The sequence below is a fragment of the Trichomycterus rosablanca genome, chromosome 9 (genome assembly GCF_030014385.1).
Source record: "Trichomycterus rosablanca isolate fTriRos1 chromosome 9, fTriRos1.hap1, whole genome shotgun sequence".
In the NCBI taxonomy this organism is placed as follows: Eukaryota; Metazoa; Chordata; class Actinopteri; order Siluriformes; family Trichomycteridae; genus Trichomycterus; species Trichomycterus rosablanca.
In genome coordinates, this window is record NC_085996.1 from 15,713,362 (window position 1) to 15,738,016 (window position 24,655).

Here is a 24,655-nt window from a genome sequence, read left to right on the forward strand (position 1 = left end):
GAAAGCAAACACAACTAGGACTGACCATAGCAGGAGTGGCCGTCTCCAGTATAGCCCTGGCGGCACTGGCAGAAGTACGAGCCCATCGTGTTTCCACAGCGAGCATTCTCATCGCAGCTGTGAAGTCCTGTTAGACACTCATTCACATCTACACACACAGTGTAGCATATATAAGACAGACATTTGTAGAACTGTTAGTATATGTAGTTCACTCAATGAAAAGGACAAGCAAATACTAAATTTACTAAATTAACTAAATATACTGGGTCGGAAAAAAACTGAAAATGCACAAAGAGCTAATCAAAAGTAAGGGCACACTTTAGAACATCCAAAAAAGCTGCAATTCCTCTCTGAATGGGGGAATGTTGGATGTGAAATAAAGGATTGAAGATATACTGTACAGTTTGCCTTCAAATTGGCTTCAAATTTAGGGATGTGGTAGGTCATGAGACTTGACAACAGTTGATTCCATCCTGGTGCTCATCAAACCTCTCTTGAATGATTTTAGCACTATGTATGGGACCATCATTTAGAGAACAATGCTTGCACCATAAGGTACAACAGGCTGTATAGATTGCAGCATGCAAAAGCAACAATTAGATCTTAATGAAGTCCAGATGATTGCCCATACCATTAAGCACACTCATCATACTCAACAGCTGGCAGCAGAATTGAGGGTTATTGACATCCATTGGCTGTCCTTGGCTGTCTTAAAACCATACAGACATAAGAAAAGTTGGCAAAATTGGACTGATCAGCCAATTGCTCTGGGGTCCAGACTGTGTGATTTGTATACCAAAACCTATTTTTTTCTGCATCCGTCTCTGATACCAAATATTTTTAATAGGCACTCATGTTATTAATTGTAGCTTCATAAAGCTTTATGGTGTTTGTTGAGTCTGAGTCATAGTTTAATTCCTACCAATCCCTACCAGCAACTCAAGACCACTGTTTCTCTTTGCTGATCACTGACATACTATCTTTTATAACTTTTAAAAATAAAACATTTTCTTTTTTCCAGTTTTCTCATAAATGCACCTTTTCATTAAAGTACTGGGACCTTATGTATGCAGTGATGCAGTTGGGTGCTATAAATGGGTCCCATATATAAGTGAATGTGTAAAAGTTTGCTGTTTTATTAACTTAATATACTAACTTATTCAGTTGTTTGTAATTGTAATAAAGTCTCACTGTTGTCCTTCGTGTTTTGTGCACCCTCTGCACTCATGTATTTCACATTGTCATGTTAGGGTTTTTGTAACAGGGCAATAAAATACGTGTTTGTTTTTTTTACCTGTGCAGTGGGTTCCATTTCCACAATATCCACGTGAACACACACACTTGTAGCTTCCTAGTGTGTTCTCACACTCCCCTTTATTAATACACACACCTTCCTGCTCAATACATTCATCCACATCTACAAAAAATAAGTGAGTGTGAGTCATAAAGCCCAGTTATTAAAAATATAAATATCTTTATATCTAAATACAGGTTTTCCAACTTTTGACATTTGTTTAATGCCTTTACTTTAGGGATTATGTTCATGCAATATACTACCTTTACATATGTAGAAGCCAAGACAATGAGCACCTAAAAATGAAAATATGCAATAGAGAGAGTGAAAAAGAGAGAAAAGCGAATGAATGCAATAAAGCAGTAAGCAGTTAAATGTTAAAAGCCAGCCAGCATATGACAGCACGGTGAGTGCTTGAATAGAAAACACTAAAACAATGATAACCTAGATGATCCGAGAGGTGCAAATATAAAAAACTGACAATGACCCTGTGCAAGGGTCAAAAACATTTAGGAAATGGTTTGACAAGTTCAGTGCAAATACATTTCAGTGGCTGACACAGAGCCCTGACCTCAACCACATTAAACATAATGTGATCATGTGGAACAAAGAAAATCCCCTTTTACAGCTAAAATTGGTGTCAGTTCACAAGGAAATTAGAGAATAATGTTAAAAATAAAAGTGATGTTTGTGTCGAATGTGTTGTAGCCATTAAATACGTGTATGTTTAACAAACACAGTAGCTAGCTAAAACATTCCTCCTTGCTAAAAAGGGCCTCAGCACGAATGGAGGACCACATTCGTACTCCCTCTAATCTTCCACTAGATATTGATGTGCAGAAACTAGATAGAAGCAATAACGCACTAATAACTTTAAAGTTTGACTGATGATTTTTTGCTAATAACTTTTACAATAAATAAATAAACAAGCAGGGGTCTTTGTTTTTTTCAAGGCAGCCTGTAAGCCTATGTTGATGTCCAGGCTAAGATTAAAATCTAAGTTTTCTTTCTGGCATTGGCAAAATTCATGTTTTTTCAGGTGCAGTCAAACTTGCTCTATTTACAAAGGCATATTGACAGTTATGGTCAATCACAATCACAAATAAGTAATAAAAGGCCTTGACACAAACTTCTAATAAAATTATTGCCATGTATATACACTGATCAGCCATAACATTAAAACCACCTCCTTGTTTCTACACACATTGTCCAGTTTGTCAACTTCACTTATCATATAGAAACACTTTTACAATTACTGAGTGTAGTCCATCTGTTTCTCTGCATGCTTTGTTAGCCTCCTTTCATGCTGTTCTTCAATGGTCAGGACTCTCCCAGGATCACCACAGAGCAGGTATTATTTGGGTGGTGGATCATTCTCAGCACTGCAGTGACACTGACATGGTGGTGGTGTGTTAGTGTGTGTTGTGCTGGTATGAGTGGATAAGACACAGCAATGCTGCTGGAGTTTTTAAACACCTCACTGTCACTGATGGACTGAGAATAGTCCACCAACCAAAAAACATAGGTGCCCCGTAGGCAGCGTCCTGTGGCCACTGATAAAGGTCTAGAAGGTGACCAACTCAAACAGCAGCAATAGATGAATGATGGCTTTACATCTACAAGGTGGACCAACTAGGTAGGAGTGTCTAATAAAGTGGACAGTGTGTGGACATGGTATTTAAAAAGTTCCTCAGCGCTGCTGTGTCTGATCCACTCATACCAGCACAACACATACTAACACACCACCACCATGTCAGTGTCACTACAGTGCTGAGAATGATCCACCACCTTAATAATACCTGCTCTGTGGTGGTCCTGACCATTGAAGAACAAGGTGAGAGAAATGTAGAACCATGTAGAGAAATAGATGGACTACAGTCAGTAATTGTAGAACTACAGTGTTAGGGTTCTGGCAACGTCTGGTGAACGAAGGTCTGCTTCTCAGTGTCGTCGGCGTTACGGAACACCAGTAACCAACCCTTAAGTACCTACTCAGCTAATTAGTGCTGACAGCCTGCAGCTGAGCCTGCTCTATTTAAGCAGCCTCAGCCTGCCTGCAGGTTGTCACACCTTTTGTTTTTTTTTGGTTGACATTGGTTGTGTTAACATTGCACTGTTTTTTTAGGGCTAAGACGGTACCCTGGGTGTCACAAGGATGGTCGGGTGAGTAAGTCGCAAGGCTGAGGTAGTCAGGGCTTTTATTTCTCCATAGGGACAGTTGGTGCGATTGTTACTCAGCCCATGTGCTGCTTTTGTTCTTGAAAGTGCTGTTTTCCGTCCTGCAGTGTTAGCAGGTGGCTAACAGCTAATTCTAAGCTGTCTTTGTAGGCAGCTTTATTACCGCTAAAGCCAGGGCGTTCTCTAGCGCAGGATTAGTAAAGCGCTTGGAGCGCTCGCCTTGAGTCCGGGCGATCCAGGTTCGAATCTGCCCTGAGCGTATAATTTGACTTTTCTGTCCGCAACTCTTGTTGAACTGCTGTATCACCTTAGGAGCGCCTTATCTGTGCTCCTGCTCTATTTGTGTGTAACTGCTGGTTAGAGCAGTGGTAGGCTCGCATGCTGCGGAGCCAGCGACCTCGGTTCGAGGCTCGTGCATTTAATTTGCTGTTTCCTAGATTCCAGTAAGTCAATGCCGTCTGGCGGCCATATCGGGACTTCTCCGATTCTCTTGTTTCTCGTTTGGGTTTTTATTATTGTATTTATTTTCTGTTAATAAATATAGTTGCAAAAAGCAACTTTAACTCTGCATCTTGGGTCTGACTCCTTTCATTCTAACACAAAGTGCTTTTATATGGTAAGTGGAGATGATAAAATGGACAAGTGTAGAAACAAGGAGGTAGTTTTAATGTTATGGCTGATCAGTGTATTTGAGTTTAATCATTTTTTAGAAAACTCACAAACTTATAAAAGAACTAAATCTTAAAATATTTTTAAACATGGGTGTTCTTATTTTTCTTTTTAAAAAATAAATAGAAATGACAAACTGCAATTACATACAAGTCTACTTGAAGAGCAGACTTAAGTGTTGCTACATATTGAACTGTGGCTTATCATAAAGATCACTTACACAAGTTGGATACTTTTGAACAATAGTAACTTATGTCGCAGTTAATAATTATGACAGTCCATTTAATAAATGGTATATATCAAAATAAACAGGTTAAATATGGCATGTGTTCTACCTCATCTGTCACTTTTTTTCACCAGTCAGTTGAGGAGTACTACCTTGTTTATACACCAAGTATTCCCCTGCCACTCATGTCAGCACCTCAACTACACAGTAGGAGTCACTGTTGCAGCAGCAGGACGAAAAATACCCATCAAACATGGGTAATTGTTGGTGAGCACCTGACAAGGCTGGTGGCACAGCTGAGCTTTAAACCCGTAATAGAGTGGGTTAGCATAATAGACTGCTGTGCCACCCGAGCACCAGAATGTAATCCTTACTATTAACTTTAATTTTATTAAAGCCCTAAAGGTTTTACATAATCACATCTTGACAGCAGTAATTTCAAGCTTACTGTATGAAGAAAGGTGTTCACAGAAGAACAAAGAAAGACATGCAAGAAAATAACCATTATCTTGCTTACACACAAGGACATGCACTAATAGACAAGGACAATCCCCCCCACACACAAACTCACCTACACAGGCTGCCTTGTCCTCTCTGAAGCCAGTCTGACACACACATTTGTAGCTGCCTTCTGTGTTTACACACACATTCCCATGCTCCCTCTTGCAGTTCTCTTCATAACTACACTCATCAACATCTAAATAAACAAGGGAACAGTCATACCTATAACAAATTACAGCTTAAGCTGAGCCATTTATTTATCATCAATAAACACTTCAGATTAGGGTTGTGAGAGTCCAGTGCCTCCTGGAAACACTGAGCACAAGGCAGGAGTACACGTTAAGCAATACACTATGAATATTTAGCACAGCCAGTACACCATCTGACATGTTTTTGAGAGGTGAGACAAAACCGAAATACATGCAAAACCTTTTAAAGACTGGGCTTAATGCCAATTGTCCAGGATGCTGCCCCATCCTGATGTGGCACCACTGTACCACCAAAAGCCAAATATGATATATAAATTTAAAGAAACTTTGTAAAGAAACTTACCAACGCAGTTATGTCCATCAAGTGCAAGGACAAATCCAGTGGGACAATGGCAGGAGAAGGAACCAGGGCTGTTTTTACACTCGGCCCTTTTGCCACATGCCTTCAAACCAGTAACTGCAGCTAATGCACACTCATCTATATCTACAACACACATAACATGTTATTTAATTGATATTTCATGCTACAATGCTTACTTACAAAACTTACTTAAAGTGCCACATTGTGATGTACACTGATCAGCCATAACATTAAAACCACCTCGTTTCTACACTCACTGTCCATTTTATCAGCTCCACTTACCATATAGAAGCACTTTGATGTTCTACAATTACTGACTGTAGTCCATCTGTTTCTCTACATACCTTTTTAGCCTGCTTTCATCCTGTTCTTTAATGGTCAGGACCCCCACAGGACCACTACAGAGCAGGTATTATTTAGATGGTGGATCATTCTCAGCACTGCAGTGACACTGACATGGTGGTGGTATGTAGGTGTGTTGTGCTGGTATGAGTGGATCAGACACTGCAGCGCTGCTGGAGTTTTTAAATAGTGTTCACTCACTGTCAACTCTATTAGACACTCCTACCTAGTTGGTCCACCTTGTAGATGTAAAGTCAGAGACGATCGCTCATCTATTGCTGCTGTTTGAGTTGGTCATCTTCTAGACCTTTATCAGTGGTCACAGAACACTGCCCATGGGGCGCTGTTGGCTGGATATATTTTTGGTTGGTGAACTATTCTCAGTCCAGCAGGGACAGTAATGTGTTTAAAAACTCCATTAGCATTGCTGTGTCTGATCCACTCATACCAGCATAACACACACTAACACACCACCACCATGTCAGTGTCAATGCAGTGCTGAGAGTCATCCACCACCCAAATAATACCTGCTCTGTGGTGGTCCTGTGGGGGTCCTGACCATTGAAGAACAGCATGAAAGGGGGCTACCAAAGCATGCAGAGAAACATATGGACTACAGTCAGTAATTGTAGAATTGTAGAAAGTGCTTCTATATGGTAAAATTCTGATAAAATGGACAGTGAGTGTAAAAACAAGGAGGTGGTTTTAAAGTTATGGCTGATCGGTGTATATGTACAATGGTAATGTCCAATTTATATATACACCATAAGGACAAGCAAGGTCTATGAAGACATGAAGAAAAGCTTGGTTTAAGTAATTCCAGTGGCCTGCACAGAGCCCTGACTTCAGTCTCACTAAACAGCTTTTAAATTAACTGGAACATTAATTGAGGCTTTCTTGACCAACATCAGACTGACACTTTGAATCCATTCTCATAGTTATTAATCATATTTAAATTCAAAAAGTAAATTTGCTGGTTTGTTTATGTTTCAATTTGCATATGCTACACCTCAGCTACAGCTGATTTTTTTCACATTTGCTATTTTATTAATATAATTAGAAACATACGTATGTATTAATGTACATTAACTTAAAAGATATGTTTAAAAACATTCTTGTTGTGGTTTTAATGATAAAAAAATTCTTTCGGCTCGTGTTTTTGGGGGTCATCACAGCAGATCAATCTGGTTCGCATTTCTAATTTGGCACAGTTTTATGTGGGGTGCCCTTCCTTAGACTTTCCTAACCCTACTTATTTTATCTGGGTTTGGGACTAGTGCTGGCAGCATGCTGACAAGGGCACCTCCCAAAGGCTGTTCACCAAAACAGACACGTGACCTGACAATGGCACAGCTGACATTCAGTAAAGGCTAGCATGATTTATTGGTGCACAACCTGGGTTTCCCTTGAGCTTCTAATGATTATAATTTCTCTTAATGACTTCCTGTTAAAAGGTGTCATTTTCCTTTTTTTGTTAAGTACACTATATGGAATATGGAACAGGTTGTAGTTAAATTCTAAAAAAACAGAAATGTAGTGGGTTCTCAGATGGCGTCATGTTTTAATGTGATGTTTTAAGGTGTGCGTCATGTTCAATAAGATTTCGAGCTCTCAAGTTGGAATTCAACTGGTTGCCAAAGATTAGACTGGGTAAAATACAAAAAAATAGTGAATTTGAACAAGGACGGATTAAGGATAGTCTGGGCCCCTGGGCAAAAAAACATAAATAAATTAATACATTAAACAACCTGTCAATAACTAACCCTAACACAAGAATCTATTTTATATAAGTTTCTTTCTACTCTTCTTTCTTGCAGTCATCCACTAATTCATCAAAATTAAGCTGTCTGACCAAATCTGATTCAATGGCCAGAAGTGACAGTGAGTTCAGGCGGTTTTGGCGCATCATAATCCTGAGTTCATTCTTAATACGAGCCAGTTTGGAGAATGAACGCTCCCCTTCACAATTTGTGATAGGCACAGTCAAAAAAAGTCTAAGTGCTATGTAGACATTTGGAAAGGTTGACTGTAAATTCAAATTTATCATGGTTTTGAGCATTTTACTAGGACATTTTTCTTTTTCTGTTATGAATGATTTGTATTGTATCAATTCATCTGCCAGGCTCATGTTCAGATCTGAAGGATATGCTGCAGCGAGTGAGTTAGCCTTTAAAGTGAGCTCACTGTTGGACATATTGTCAGGCATGAAAAAAACATCAAATAGCTCAGTTAAGTGTGTGTATGCATTCAAACTGCTTGAAATTGCTTGTCTTAAATTTAAATAATTGCAAAATTGCAAAATTACTTTGTGTCTCTGCGCTTAAGAGAAATTTAATAATTTTGAAACAATACAAATTCAGAAACATTAAGTAAGGGCCTGAATCGCATATTTGCAACACAACGTCTGTTATGAAATATGGTAGCTTGCCTGGCAATTTGTAGGTCCCTAGAAAGTCAAGGAGCCATGGTAAACGACTTCTATGGAAGTCAAGGGCCCCATAGCAGGGGCCCTCGTGATCAAGGGCCCTCTAATGGTATGCCCTGCTCTTCTCTAGGGCCCCCTGGTAGGGGCTCTCATAACCAGGGCCCTCTAAAAATATGCCCCCCTCTTTCCTAGGACCCCTAATAGCCAGAAGTCGAAGTCAGAGCAGTGCCACAACGCCTCATCCATTTTCATAAGGGGCCCAAAAGCATGGCTAGGGCCCAAAAGCATGGTTAGGGCCCCCAAAAGCATGGCTAGGGCCCAAAAGCATGGCTAGGGGCCCCAAAAGCATGGCTAGGGGCCCCAAGAGGCCCTGGTGTCAAAGTCCCTAATAGTCAGAGGATCCTTAAAATGGAGGGCCCTCGGAAATAAAAATATATTGTATCATAAATGTTGATAGGCATCGCAAAATGTTTTGGGCGCTGGCCCCACTGGCCCGGTCAGTAATCCAGCCATGAATTTGAATGAGCGTTCGTTTTTTGAGTACATAAATGCTAAAATAAAAGGTAGATTTATAGTAATTCTCACCTTGGCAACCTCCATGAACCATCAGATAACCACGGATACAGCGACACATGAATGAGCCTGGGGTGTTGGTGCAGTTGCTATGGTAACCACATGGTCCTTGATCACCCTGCTTACATTCATTGATATCTTTAAAAAGATATAGAGTGAGTCACAACAGACAAAGACAATTGTCTCCTCTGTATTGCAAGAAATTGCATATAAAGTATGTGCACCTCATATACTTTATGCATTTACTTTCTAATCTCTAAGTCTTAATACATTTTGCTAAAACTAATAATATACAAGGAGTTAAACTGTCATGTTTGTATAGAACACACTGCTAAATAGTTTACAGTCAAGATGTAAGGCTTTGTGTTGATGTCTTTCAACTGTTTTATATGTACCTAACAACAAAAGCACTAAATTGATATACTTAAAGGAAAAAATAAGGAAAGAACCTGGCCTCCAAAAGTCCTCAGGGCCAGGACAGCATATAATCAATGAGGGCAAAAGTATCAAGGCATAAGTCTTAACTCAATGCAGATGCTGAGTTAAAGAGAGTTAAAAATTCCCCTTACCAGTTTGCAGACTAATCAGACTAACTGAGATTTTGGGACCAGTATCAGTATTGGCAAGTACTCTGAGCATAATATTTAAAAGTAAAACCTTATTTTATATTTATTTGTCTTTTTAGGAAAGGAAAAGCCCTGCTAATTGAGTGTAATGTAAAAACAATAAACTGTGAATTATTGTTGACTGTCAGAAGAATCGGGTTTTCATTTGTATAACATTTGGCTCAAAAATATCTCAGAAAACTGTCTGAAGTGATTTAAACAATTATTTAGTAATTATTTAATTGATTCAGATATGTATATAATATATGTATATAATCCTAATTAGAGATGGAACGATCGATCGGCTATGAATCGGTATCGGCCGATTTTTAATCAAAATATGCTATCGGCGATCGGCCGATATCTCCTAAATGTAGCCGATCCGATCGTGTGATATATAAAAGATCACGTTAAGTTAACAGCTCAGTGGATTGATCCAGACTTTGAGCTACAAAGCACCAACCATCGCATCAAAATTCGTCAACAATCATACAGAAACCATCGTGAAAGCTCTTCATGACCTAAAATAACATTACTAACGTTGTGCATCATACATACGATGTAATTTTGCTGATTGAAATATTTACTTTAAAAAGATAATTCAACCCGGTCACATCTGAGTCGATTCTATCAGCACGTTATATAAACTCCTGGTTCACTTTGGTAAATCGTAAGTGGTTCTTGCTTGTGATGTAGATGAGAACAGAAAACGTTACAGAGCCAATCGGAGGCAAAAGTTTATTCATTACCAAATTCGTTAGTTCAGGATCATCTGCTGAACTTTTAGGATCATCAGAAAACTTTTGTCTGACTCGGTTACAGATCTGTGGTAATAGCAGTTTAATTAAGCTTTTTAATGTAAGAGAGTCAAATAAAATGTTCTGTAGTAGCTGGTGTTTATTTAAAACCACGACATTAATTAATAACAGTAAACACGGAGAGATAACTGAGAAGAGAAACTTACGCTTCGCGAAAAATGAATCGACTCGTGAATCACTTTAAGCGATACAGTGAACAGATCATTTATCTTAAAGGCACAAACACACGCACGCACACGCACACACACGCTGCTCCGGTTTATCTTCACTGTAAGGCTCTTTTTAAGGTTTTTTCAGACTGAACTGGATAACATTAAACCTGCGTGTGTGTGTGTGGTCAGTTAGACTAATGAAATATGTCTCCTGTGGGTAAAAAAAATAATTGTTTGATGTACTTTATTTACTGCTAAATTTGCAACACCCCCCACCCCCTATCGGAATCGGCTATCGGCCGATATCCCTGAAAGGAGATCGGAATCGGTGCCAAAAACCCCGATCGGTACATCTCTAATCCTAATGCAAATAAAACATGTACATGAGGACTAAGACATGTATATATCTTACCATAACACTCAGTCCCAGACTGAGTATAGCCTACTGGACACACAGTTGGACTTGGTATTGGTTCTGAGCGGAAAAGAGAGTTTTAGAGCTGACAGAATTTATTACGTTTTTTTGCATGTGTTTAAGCAAGTGTTAGCTTTACCTGTGGCAGAAATGTTCTGAGAGGTATGCTTCAAATTAATGTCAGCAGTCCTTGTGTGTTCTACCTGATTCTGTTTATATATAAAGACAGATAATCAACAGATTCATATTTTGCTAAATTATAATAAGTGCATACACCACATGGTCAAATGTCTGTGGACATGTAAACATCCAAAATTATGTGCATTAATGTTAAGTTTGTCCCACTTTGCTGTTAAAATAGCCTTTACTCTTCAGGGAAGGCTTTCTTCCAATGATTCACAGCTTTCCATGTGGAGAGTCACTTTCATTTAGCTGCAAGATAATTCAAAATTAAACGTCTTGTGCTAATAGAAAGTGAGAAGGCCTGGCTCACAATCAATTTTCCAATTCTTCAAGGTGATCAATGCTATTGAGATTTGAATACCATGTTTTTATGGACCTCCTTCTGTAAAAAATCGTGCTGAAACAAGAATAATTAGCAAGGGTGTCCACATACTTTTGGCAATATAGTGTACTTTTGCCATAAATGTTACATTTTAAGGAATGTATAACTTATAACTTAAATATGTAAAGAACTAACCTGGTGTTTGTCCTGTGTATCAGTATGTTTGAGAACTTCATTGTTGTCATGCCCGGTGGATAGACAGTTCTGGATTGCTAGTAGTAACAACACACTACAAATTCCCATTCTAAAGGTAATAAAAAAAGACAGACTTTTCATATACAGTGTATCACAAAAGTGAGTACACCCCTCACATTTCTGCAGATATTTAAGTATATCTTTTCATGGGACAACACTGACAAAATGACACTTTGACACAATGAAAAGTAGTCTGTGTGCAGCTTATATAACAGTGTAAATTTATTCTTCCCTCAAAATAACTCAATATACAGCCATTAATGTCTAAACCACTGGCAACAAAAGTGAGTACACCCCTAAGAGACTACACCCCTAAATGTCCAAATTGAGCACTGCTTGTCATTTTCCCTCCAAAATGTCATGTGATTTGTTAGTGTTACTAGGTCTCAGGTGTGCATAGGGAGCAGGTGTGTTCAATTTAGTAGTACAGCTCTCACACGCTCTCATACTGGTCACTGAAAGTTCCAACATGGCACCTCATGGCAAAGAACTCTCTGAGGATCTTAAAAGACGAATTGTTACGCTACATGAAGATGGCCAAGGCTACAAGAAGATTGCCAACACCCTGAAACTGAGCTGCAGCACAGTGGCCAAGATCATCCAGCGTTTTAAAAGAGCAGGGTCCACTCAGAACAGACCTCGCGTTGGTCGTCCAAAGAAGCCGAGTGCACGTGCTCAGCGTCACATCCAACTGCTGTCTTTGAAAGATAGGCGCAGGAGTGCTGTTAGCATTGCTGCAGAGATTGAAAAGGTGGGGGGTCAGCCTGTCAGTGCTCAGACCATACGCCGCACACTACATCAAATTGGTCTGCATGGCTGTCACCCCAGAAGGAAGCCTCTTCTGAAGTCTCTACACAAGAAAGCCTGCAAACAGTTTGCTGAAGACATGTCAACAAAGGACATGGATTACTGGAACCATGTCCTATGGTCTGATGAGACCAAGATTAATTTGTTTGGTTCAGATGGTCTCAAGCATGTGTGGCGGCAATCAGGTGAGGAGTACAAAGATAAGTGTGTCATGCCTACAGTCAAGCATGGTGGTGGGAATGCCATGGTCTGGGGCTGCATGAGTGCAGCAGGTGTTGGGGAGTTACATTTCATTGAGGGACACATGAACTCCAATATGTACTGTGAAATACTGAAGCAGAGCATGATCCCCTCCCTCCGGAAACTGGGTCGCAGGGCAGTGTTCCAGCATGATAATGACCCCAAACACACCTCTAAGACGACCACTGCTTTATTGAAGAGGCTGAGGGTAAAGGTGATGGACTGGCCAAGCATGTCTCCAGACCTAAACCCAATAGAACATCTTTGGGGCATCCTCAAGCGGAAGGTGGAGGAGCGCAAAGTCTCGAATATCCGCCAGCTCCGTGATGTCGTCATGGAGGAGTGGAAAAGCATTCCAGTGGCAACCTGTGAAGCTCTGGTAAACTCCATGCCCAGGAGAGTTAAGGCAGTTCTGGGAAATAATGGTGGCCACACAAAATATTGACACTTCAGGAACTTTCACTAAGGGGTGTACTCACTTTTGTTGCCGGTGGTTTAGACATTAATGGCTGTATATTGAGTTATTTTGAGGGAAGAATAAATTTACACTGTTATTTAAGCTGCACACAGACTACTTTTCATTGTGTCAAAGTGTAATTTTGTCAGTGTTGTCCCATGAAAAGATATACTTAAATATCTGCAGAAATGTGAGGGGTGTACTCACTTTTGTGATACACTGTATATATATATATATATATATATATATATATATATATATATATATATATATATATATATATATGTATATACTGTATATATATACTGTATATACATACATAAATATATACATACATAAATAATATTACATTATTGCAGTTTAAACTAAGGTAAAGAATCATCTGCATGATCAAAGTGACATGTATATGTTTTTACAACTGGTCTGTCAGCCAAGCCCAGACAAGACTCTCAAAGCAGCCTTTAATTATGAGCTAATAACCTACAGAGAGAGCTAGCTCAAATTCTACACAGACCTGGGTGCAGGTAAATGCAACAGCACCACCCCACACCCCCACCCCGAGATCCATCTACCTGAAAGGAACATTAATTTGTTTTCTTTTTTTAAATCTAAATAACAACCACTATAATTACATTTATTGTAAATAATAACACTTTTTGTAACTAACCTTAGATTAAAAATAACTCAAATCTACCTATAGAATAGAATAGAATGCCTTTATTTGTTGTATATACAGTACATATACAGCCGTACACTACAATTAAATTCTTTCTTCGCATATCCCGGCTTGTTTGGAAGCTGGGGTCAGAGCGCAGGGTCAGCCCCTGGAGCAGAGAGAGAGGGTCAGCGCCCCTGGAGCAGAGAGGGTTAAGGGCCTTGCTCAAGGGCCTAACAGTGGCTGCATGGCAGAGCTGGGATTTGAACACTCAACCTTTCAACTGATAGCCCAAAGCTCTACCCACTAAGCTACTATTACTAGCGACTATTTAAAATTAAATAAAAACAAGAACATCTGATAAGGTAATTGTTTTAAACCTTTATATAACTGACAAATTACAAAGATTTCCAATGTTTTACTGTCCAACTTGATTGGATTTTGTAAACTGTATTTGATTCCTGCAAGACACTTATTTAACTCACACAACTTTTGAAACATTCCACAATAAGCAGATGAACTGAAAACAGGTGAGGATGTCATGACTAAGTATAAAGGAAGAACCCACTCAGTCTTTGCAAGCAACAATAGGTAGTGGCTTACCACTTTGTGCCAAAATTGGGCTGTTCAGCGCTTTAACAGTCACCACTTTGTGCTCAACCATGGACTGTTGAGCAGCTGAAGTCTTGTATCAAGCAAAAATTGGCCAAAACTCCATGTCCCAACTTTTTTGGGTGTGTTGCAGGCATCAAATTTTAACTTGTCTACATTTACAAAATACACTTAAGCTGATCAGTGAAAACATTCTAAATAAGTTCTTTGAACTTAAGTCAACTGAATAAAAGGAAAGAGAACTAACAAATCCCATTTCCTTGTTTTACTGCATTTTACAAAATGTCTAAACTTTTTCCGGAAATGGGGTTTGTATTTTTTACTTGTCATTTTTTATTATTTGACTTACTTTCCAAAACAAAACAGCAAAAAGAAGTCAATTCTGCATCTATCTGCAATTGTATGGTTATACTGCAACATCCCTGACTGGATATCTTGCTTTGGGATTATAAATAATGTAGTACTACACTGTAACAAAAGCAATCAAACATGATTTGACTGAAGCAGGGTCTTTGTTCTGTTCAAATGTTTACATAGTCTTGGAGTTTTATTAATTTCTGCCATTCTGTGTGATTTGGGTCTGCTAAAACACCCAAATACGCCCAATACTTTTTGTTTTGTATTACGTCTAACCTTTTTGACAAATTTCTTCTCAGCATGAAGTGACAGTTATGGTCTCTCTCTCTCTCTCTCTATAGTATATATATATATATATATATATATATAAATATATATATATATATATTAGGGCTGTCGAAGTTAACGCGATAATAACGCATTAACGCGACCTCAATTTAACGCGATTAAAAAAATTAGTGCCATTAACGCAAATTCTAGTTCATGTTGACACTTGACTGGTAGAACAAACGTTTTAATGTCGGACTTGCCACCGTTTTTCATTTGCGGTTTGTTAACATAATGTAACCGATCGTGGTAGTGATGCACTTGCATAATAAAGAAATAAATACACGCATTATTCACAAGTTGTCGGGAGCAGAACACTTTATTACACTTAATTAACTTCTTCTTCTGTACCGAATACCGGAAAGCTGAGTCGAGCACGTTAGTTCATGCACTATGGAAGCCCCAAAGGGTCAAAACACACTCACTTCGTGTAGAAACGTCCATCAAACCATCGTCACGATACAACCACAGACAAGTCTGATACAATAACTACACCTTATCCCACCTAAAGCACCGCTGATCTACAATGTTTGCTGATGGAGAAATTCTAACCTACAATCTGACATTTACTGCCTAGTATGTGAGTGAATAAACTCCCTTACAGTTTTCTCTTGTCCCAGCAGTTTTTAACATCAGTACATTTAGCATAAAATGTGTTCACCATTGTAATTGTAACATTTCACTTAAAAATCCTTGTTTTCTATAACATTTACACAGATTTTTTTAATGCGATTAATCGCGATTAACTATATGAAATTCTGAGATTAATCGCGATTAAAAATTTTAATCGTTTGACAGCCCTAATATATATATATATATATACAGTGAGCAAACATTCGGACGGCGGACGGTGTTTTTTTTAGGTGTTTTCTTTATATTTTGTAAAATTCTATATTAAAATGGCCAAAAAGAAGCTGCAGAGAAAGTGTTGTTGTGTTGTATAATTACTCCTGTCAGTAGCTGTCACTGTGTATCAGACAGAGAGGACAGTGAGTGAGAGAGAAGAAGAAAGTCCGCAGAGTAAAGTATTTTTTCGTGCAATTACACCTACAAAATACAACACTATTAAAATAAAGAAGGAAATAATAGCGAAATATGAGAGTTATTGTTGTTTCTGGTAGACACATTTTATAAAAAAAGAAGGAAATGTATTATGGTGTATGGTACAGCACACGTACTGTACTGAAATGTGATGTGTGTTTTTTATGTACAATACTACTGTGTACTGTTGTTTATTATTGTTTATTACAGGAATGTCTATTCTATTATTTAAGATTTAAGGGAAAATACACTTGTATTTATAACAAAAAAGACCATTTAAGACATTAGAAAGGTTAGGTAAGGGGGTGGTTTGGGAGGTCTGGCACGGATTAATTCTATTTACATTATTTCTTATGGGAAAAATAGATTTAACTAACGAACATTTTGACTTAAGAACAGCCCTTCAGAACCAATTAAATTTGTCAGTCAAGGGTCTACTGTATTTCTGATCCCATATTTTTTTTATATTTTTGAAAAATGTATAAAATAAAGTGTTTTACAGTTATCATCTATTGTAAATGACTTTTACAGACCTCTAAATATTTTTCCCTGCATGTTTAGAAAGCCTTTACGACATTATATTGTTTTGTTCGACTACAAAAAAGCATTCAGATTTGTATATTAAGTTTTGAGCAGAAATAATAAAATAGTGAGGACAATAAGGGTTTAACCACCAGTAATATGTTGTTATAATTAAGTTGATCAGTGTCAAAGAAACAATGTGATAATCATGTTGTCAAAGCGTTCTGCTATTAAGTGATCTGCAAACAAAGAAACGCAAAGTTCAATAAGAGTTGAAAAGATGCGCTGCAACTTTACTCAAACAAATCATTTGGAGATGCCAAATCTTTTTTTAATTATTATTTTACTTTGTGTAGTCAAGCACTGTGTTTTACTGTAAATTTAATAAGGCATTCGATAGAGCAACGTAGTTACATGTTCACTCTGCATGTAAAAGTGGTTTCCAGCACTGAAATGAAATATATACATACAAACAACCACGACCTCATTACAGGTCGATACGGGACAATATATATCAACAAAACATACATACATTCTATATATATCTAAAAAACGCAATATCACAGAGTAGAAGGAGAACATACCTGGGATGAAGCTTAAGTTTCACGGTGCAGTAAGCAGAATGATAGAGGGGGTCGCAGACTGGAGCTAATTCCACATCCTGTACTGGAACTCTGGACTTCCCATTCAGAAGAGTAATGGAACAACCGACGCAGCAGTCACCCTGGGTAATTATATTCAATTAACTTACTGGATAATTAATGTTCTGTTATCCAGTGCGGTACAGCTAGTTTCTAATATGAGCTAGTTCATTAGTAAGACAAAAAATGGCTACATTATAACTGCTCAAATCTGTTCATGTAAGTTTGTTACGGTATTCCGCACAGTACTCGAGACTGCCCACTGTCCTCATTTAGTTGGGTTTAATAACAGTAACAATGAGGTTATAATATTCATTTTATTTTGTAACATCATGTTTTTAGGTTTTGTACTTAAATATAAACAAAATATTTAGAAACATTTAGAAAATATTTAGTCACTATATTAAAAGTGTATTTATGTAAAGGTTACATAAAAGTATAAACATTATAAGATAAAATAAGATATTCTTTTATTATTCCACAGGGGAAATTTGCATTGTTACAGCAGCGAGAATGGCAAGAGTATAGAAATATTAACATGTATACATGTAAATATATATTAAAAAATAGAAGTATAAAGATATATTAAAAAACATATAAACAGTTACAGAATGTTCTTTTTTATTGGGGGCGGCACGGTGGCTTAGTGGGTAGCACTGTTGCCTCACAGCAAGAAGGTCCTGGGTTCGATCCCCAGGTGGTGCGGTCCAGGTCCTTTCTGTATGGAGTTTGCATGTTCTCCCCGTGTCTGTGTGGGTTTCCCCCGGGTGCTCCAGTTTCCTCCCACAGTCCAAAAACATGCAGCTAGGCTAATTGGAGACACTGAATTGTCCTATATGCACCTAGCCGCTAAAATGCACAAACCAGTGCATTGTAGTGCCGGTCCCAAGCACGGATAAAATATGGAGGGTTGCATCAGAAAGGGCATCCGGCGTAAAAATTGTGCCAATTCAATGCGGATCATGATCCGCCGAGAGCCGACCCCGCAACCGAACGGGACAAAGGCCGAAGAAGAAGAATGTTCTTTTTATTAATTCTTAATAATTCTTTAAAGTTGCTAATTGCACCTTAATTTATTTCAAATCATGTTGTCATTGTTTGGAAAGATTTGCCATACCAAGAGCAATTACCCTGAAGGTCGAAAAAGCTTCCTACAGTGCTAATGTTGGCTATCTATCTTAATTGTCTGTTGTAAATATTAAGTAATTGAGAATTTTATGCCTTCAACACTATTTTTCTTAGTAACAGGTGAGGGTTTTATATTTGGGTTTAAAAGACGGATCCACCAAAGGCTTATTGTCTGCCAGCAAAGATCAGTCACGGCTTGCCCCTTTGTGCCAAACTTTAAAAATCTTTGCATAAAGAAATGCAACCTAAAACTTTATTATGCAAAAAAAAAGCTATACATCAATTCTATGCAGGAATGCTGCCAAATCTTCTGGGCCTTAGCTCATCTCAGATAAACAGACAAACAGCGAGAATGTGTGGTTATATAAGTCCATGTTTTAGCTTGTTTTGGGAAAAAAATGGATGTCAAGATCTCTGTGTTGTCAATGAGAAGTTGTCAGCAAAATGTGCAAAAGCAAACATCTGTCATGTTATTGTGGTGCATCAGTACCAACGGGATGTGTGACTTGCATATGTTCGAAGGCACCATTGATGTGGAGCATATATTGGTATTTATGAGAAACATATGCTGCCCTCAAGGCTTTCAGCAAGACTATACCAGACCTCATTCTGCATATGCTACAACAGTGTGGCTGTTGGAAATCTTTTCTTTGTATCTTTGTCAGTTAGATACAAGTTTGAGAAAATTAACAAATTTACAGTTTCTTGCATGTTACAAAATGTCCCAACTTTTAGGGTTTGGTTTAATAATCTGCAAGTGGAAAAGCAACAAATCACAAATTGTCCCTGGACAGGGGCTCCACACAAGATTTCACAAAATGCTTATTTTTATTACTAAGTGCTGTCACAGTTGCTAGCTTTCACATCCATAGAGAACTACATAGAAGACACTAGACCGGACAATATAGGTTTTTGTTTAGAGAGAAATTTTTTTATATCTGAAGACCTTTTTCAGTTTCTTTATTTGTGTCCTGCCAAATTCAGGTCTGTGTAGTATTTCATGACTGCTATATCCATTGCTGTTAATAATTGTTTTAAGTAGACAAAAGCAAGCCATCCTTTTGACATTTTCACCATTGAAGGTTATGTAAATGTTTTTTCCTGCTGTCAAGACTTTGTCTTATTCATATTAAGCTGATGTCTTATCTTTTTTACTCTGTTCATTAACCTTCAGACCTTTCTAATTATCTGAAATGAGTGTTGTGTCATCACATATTAAAGATACTTGATCAGCCATAACATTAAAACCACCTCCTTGTTTCTACACTCACTGTCAATTTTATCAATTATTATCTCCACTTACCATATAGAAGCACTTTGTAGTATGAGTGGACACTGCAATGCTGATGGAGTTTTTAAACACCTCAATGTCACTGCTGGACTGAGAATAGTCCACCACCAAAAATATACCCAGCCAACAGCGCCCCGTGGGCAGCGACCTGTGACCACTGATGAAAGTCTAGAAGATGACCAAACAGCAGCAATAGATAAGCGATCGTCTCTGACTTTACATCTACATGGTGGACAAACTAGGTAAGAGTGTCTAATAGAGTGGACAGTGAGTGGACACGGTATTTAAAAACTCCAGCAGCACTGCTCTGTCTGATCCACTCATACCAGCACAACACACACTAACACACCACCACCATGTCATTGTCACTGCAGTGCTGAGCATGATCCACCACCTAAATAATACCTACTCTCTGGTGGTCCTGTGGGGGGTCCTGACCATTGAAGAACAGGGTGAAAGCAGGTTAAAAAGTATGTAGAGAAATAGATGGACTACAGTCAGTAATTGTAGAACTACAAAGTGCTTTTATATGGTAAGTGGAGCTGATAAAATGGACAGTGAGTGTAGAAACAAGGAGGTGGTTTCAATGTTATGGCTGATCAGTATGACCAAAGTCATCAAAACATGTTTTTATGGACCTCACTTTGTACACAGGGACAAAGTCAGGGTGGACCAGGAAATTGCCCTAAAACTGTTACCTCAAAGTTGGAAAATGTGTGATTTATTTTATTTAACTAATTTTATACATCTGTTAAAAATGTGTGTGTCACTGGAACATAAACTTAAAAAAGACTGTTGCCAGTAAGTCAATTATCTGATTAACCCTCCTATTATGTTATGGGTCAGTTTGACCTATTTCCACTTTTGAGTTGTCTAAAATACTGGTTACCCTCTCTTATTCTCCATGAAATTCTTTGACTTTTCGTTAATTGGGGTCCTGAACTTGCATGCAAAGTTTGGTCACGCTGATGTTTTGTTTAAGGTCTGTACAATGTTTGTATACAAAGATGATGTTTCAGGAAATTTTGACCTGGATGCTTTTATGTGCATAGATAGTTTCACAGACCAAAAACAGAAACATGTATTTGATGTATACTGATGTAATGACTTGTTCTGAGTGCAAGACAGGACATGAAGCCACAAATTATTCTGGACTACAATCCCACCAAAGGAGGAGTTGACAACCTGGACAAAGTCACAGCGGCATATAGCTGCCAGTGCGTTACTGCACGTTGGCCTTTGGTGATTTTTACAACATTGAAGATGTGTCAGCTTACAATGCCTATATAAATTGGACTAAAATCAACAATCAATGGAATTAAAGCAATGGATTTTTCTGGAGGAGCTTTGCAAAGCAGTCATCACTTCCAAGATTCAAAGATGAACCCACCACCTCAATCTCCAGCAGCTGCATCCATTGTCTAGAAAATTCAAGCTGGTGTATGAACACATACAGCCAAACAATGAATCCAGTGGGCACAGGTGATGGCAAGTAGAGGAAAAAGTGTCTGTACTGCCCCTCTCAACAAGGTAGTAAAACCAGCACCACATACAGTTGAAACCAGAAGTTTACATACACTATATAAAAAGACACATGTGCATGTTTTTTCTCACTGTCTCACATGGAATCAGAATAAACTCTTCCTGTTTTAGGTCAATTAGGATTACCACAATTATTTCTATGTGCTAACTGCCAGAATTTTTTAAGGCAATTTTTATTACTTTCTTCAAAGTCAAAAGTTTACATACATTTCATTAGTATTTGGTACTGTTGCCCTTAAACTGTATGACTTGGGTCAAACGTTTAGGATATCCTTCCACAAGCTTCTCACAATAGTTGGCAGGAATTTTGGCCCATTCCTCCAGACAGAACTGGTGTAACTGAGCCATGTTTGTAGGCCGCCTTACTCGCACCTGCCTTTTCAGCTTTGCCCATAAATTTTCTATAGGATTGAGATCAGGGCTTTGTGATGGCCACTCCAAAACATTGACTTTGTTATCCTTAAGCCACTTTGTAACCAGTTTGGCAGTAGGCTTCGGGTCATTGTCCATTTGGAAGACCCATTTGCGCCCAAGCTTTAACTTCCTGGCTGATGTCTTGAGATGTTGCTTCAGTATTTCCACATAATGTTCTTTCCTCATGATGCCATCTATTTTGTGAAGTGCACCAGTCCCTCCTGCAGCAAAACAACCCCACAACATGATGCTGCCACCCCCATGTTTCACAGTTGGGATGGTGTTCTCAGGCTTGCAAGCTTCCCCCTTTTTCCTCCAAACGTAACGATGGTCATTATGGCCAAACAGTTCAACTTTAGTTTCGTCAGACCACAGGACATGTCTCCAAAAATTAAAGTCTTTGTCCCTGTGTGCATTTGCAAACATTAATCTGGCTTTTTTATGTTTCTTTTGGAGTAATGGCTTCTTCCTGGCAGAGTGGCCTTTCAGCCCATGTCGATACAGTACTCGTTTCACTGTGGATAATGACACACTCTTACCAGCTTCAGCCAGCATCTTCACAAGGTCTTTTGCTGTTGTTCTTGGGTTGATGTGCACATTTCGGACCAAAGCACGTTCATCTCTGGGACACAGAACCCGTCTCCTTCCTGAGCGGTATGATGGCTGGACATTCCCATCTTGTTTGTACTTGCGTATAATTGTTTGTACAGATGAACGAGGCACCTTCAGGCATCTGGAAATTGTACCCAAGGATGAACCAGACTTGTGCAAGTCCACAATTCTCTTCCTGATATCTTGGCAGATTTCTTTTGACTTTCCCATGATGTTACACAAAGAAGCAGTGTGTTTCAGGTGTGCCTTAAAATACATCCACAGGTGTCTCCACTTAACTCAGATGTTGCCAATAAACAGAATCATCAGAAGCTTCCAAAGACATGACATGATCATATGGGCTGTCCCAAATTGTTTAAAGGCATAGTAATCTTAGTGTATTTAAACTTTTAACTTTGAAGAAAGTAGTAAAAATTGCCTTAAAAAATTCTCTCTTTCATTATTCTGGCAGTTAGCACATAGAAATAATTGTGGTAATCCTAATTGACCTAAAACAGGAAGAGTTTATTCTGATTTCATGTGAGACAGTGAGAAAAAACATGCACATGTGTCTTTTTATATAGTGTATGTAAACTTCTGGTTTCAACTGTATGTCCAGGGCAATAAATAAATGCTCATCATGTGGGATGTAATGAAAATGTGAGGAACTGTTTGACAAAAGTGACAAAGTACTAGCCATACCTGAGAAACTACTAAATCCAAAAAATTAAAAAAAATTCTAAATCTCTTTTGTCATGTCACCATGTTCTTAACAGCATGTTTACAATGCTAAAGTTTGTTATTGTTTATTAAATAATTGTTTAAAAAAATTAATATACCATATGTTCTCATATTTCATGTTTCTGAATCTTCTGATAATTCTTAATAAAGTTTTACTGTTTTAACTTGACCCTTTGAATGGTTTTGAGTGTATTTAATCTGTGTGGGTCAATTTGACCCGTAACATAATGGATGTCATTTTTTTTTAACAAAATATGAGGGTAAAGATCAGATCCTGTCATAATTTGAATAAATTGGGCATAGTTTTAAAAGGCACACTCCTGTGTCTAAAGGGCCAGCAATTTACAGTACATTGTCATGACAAAACCCAAGCGATAAAGTCTAAGGAAAAGCTGTGGATCTCAATGATCAAATAGTGGCAGAGCACTGATATAAAACAATATGCTGCTAAAGGAGCTTCTAAAAAGTGTTGAATCAAAGGTTTTGTGAATAAAACATTTGTTTCATGGGTGATTAAGTGTAGATTAATGGGTAAAAAAAGATCAAATTCACAACACAAAGTTTTCTTTGCATTATTTGAAGCTTGAAAACATGGCTCGTTGTAATTTTCTTTAAATAAAGGCTTTAATTTATAAGAAATATCGTCACATATTTAAAATAAAAATTATAATTATACACCCATAAATAGTAAAAAAATAAGAAATTCACAAACACAACAAGCAACCAGTACGTCCATCTCATGCAGTGATTAGTACCTACCAAAATTGGTCCAACAAAGGACAGTCAGCGACAGGGTCATGGATGCCCAAGGCTCATTGAACTATATGGGGAGTGAATTGTAGCCCATGTGGCCTTATCCCACACAGATTGCTCCAAAAAGTTAATGCTCTGTGATATAAAAGTGTCAAAACAGACTGCATCACAGCCTGCTCCATATAAAGGGCTGCATAGTTGCATACCAGCCAGATTAGCTGGACCAGGAAGAAATGTAAGAAGGTGGCCTGGTATGATGAAAAAGACTTTCTTTCAACTCATGTAGACAGCTGTGTGTGTCGCTTACCTGGGCACCAGGATGCACTATGAGAAGCTGGCATTAAATTCATATGGATGTTACTTTGACATTTACCACCTATCTTCATATAATTACAGATCAAATACACCCCTTTATGGTAACAGTATTCCCTAATGGTGGTTGTCTCTTTTAGCAGGATAATGCACCCTGCCACGCTGGCAACCTACCACACTGCACATTGTTTAGGAATGCCCTGAAGAACATGACAAAGAGTTCAAGGTTTCCAGAGTTCTTGGCTTGCAAATTCTCCAGATCTCGGTCCGACCGAATATCTGACAGATGTACCAGACCTGTGCCGGCCCCACCTTGCAACATACAGGAATTAAAGCATCTGCAGCTTAAGCATTGGTGCCAATTACAGGAGAATCTTCAGAGGTCTTCTGAAGTTAATGCATGGATGGGCCAGAGTTGTTTTTGGTGAAATAAGATAGACCTAAACAATATTAGCCAGGTGATTTTAATGTTATGGCTGATCAAATCAGACTGTGTAAACTCTGGGGTTTCCGAGGTACGATCACATTACTTTAGATAAATCCCTGTAAACCCAATAACTGGATTGCTATCTGATTTCTCTGCAATAATCTAATTGTGTAAGTGAATGCACTCAACTACTTGCTTGCTTTAATTTTTGTAGATCTAGAAATGGTGTGGTGCAAGGTTTTATGTTTAAAAATCACACAGCAAACAAG

At 38.3% G+C, this 24,655-nt stretch overlaps 1 protein-coding gene across 1 annotated transcript in view; it reads right to left on the reverse strand.

Moving 5' to 3' along the window:
- si:ch211-221n20.8 (uncharacterized protein LOC100034409 homolog) overlaps nucleotides 1-22,384 on the reverse strand; it is a 45,131-nt gene extending 22,747 nt beyond the window's left edge. The window contains exons 1-6 of the mRNA XM_063002468.1: nucleotides 21,409-22,384; nucleotides 8,791-8,916; nucleotides 5,421-5,561; nucleotides 4,939-5,064; nucleotides 1,295-1,417; nucleotides 26-148 (exon numbers count right to left, since the gene is read on the reverse strand). Of these exons, the coding sequence (XP_062858538.1) occupies nucleotides 26-148; nucleotides 1,295-1,417; nucleotides 4,939-5,064; nucleotides 5,421-5,561; nucleotides 8,791-8,916; nucleotides 21,409-22,384 (1,615 nt within the window). The remainder of the gene's footprint in view (nucleotides 1-25; nucleotides 149-1,294; nucleotides 1,418-4,938; nucleotides 5,065-5,420; nucleotides 5,562-8,790; nucleotides 8,917-21,408) is intronic.
- Between the last annotated feature and the right edge of the window lie 2,271 nt (nucleotides 22,385-24,655).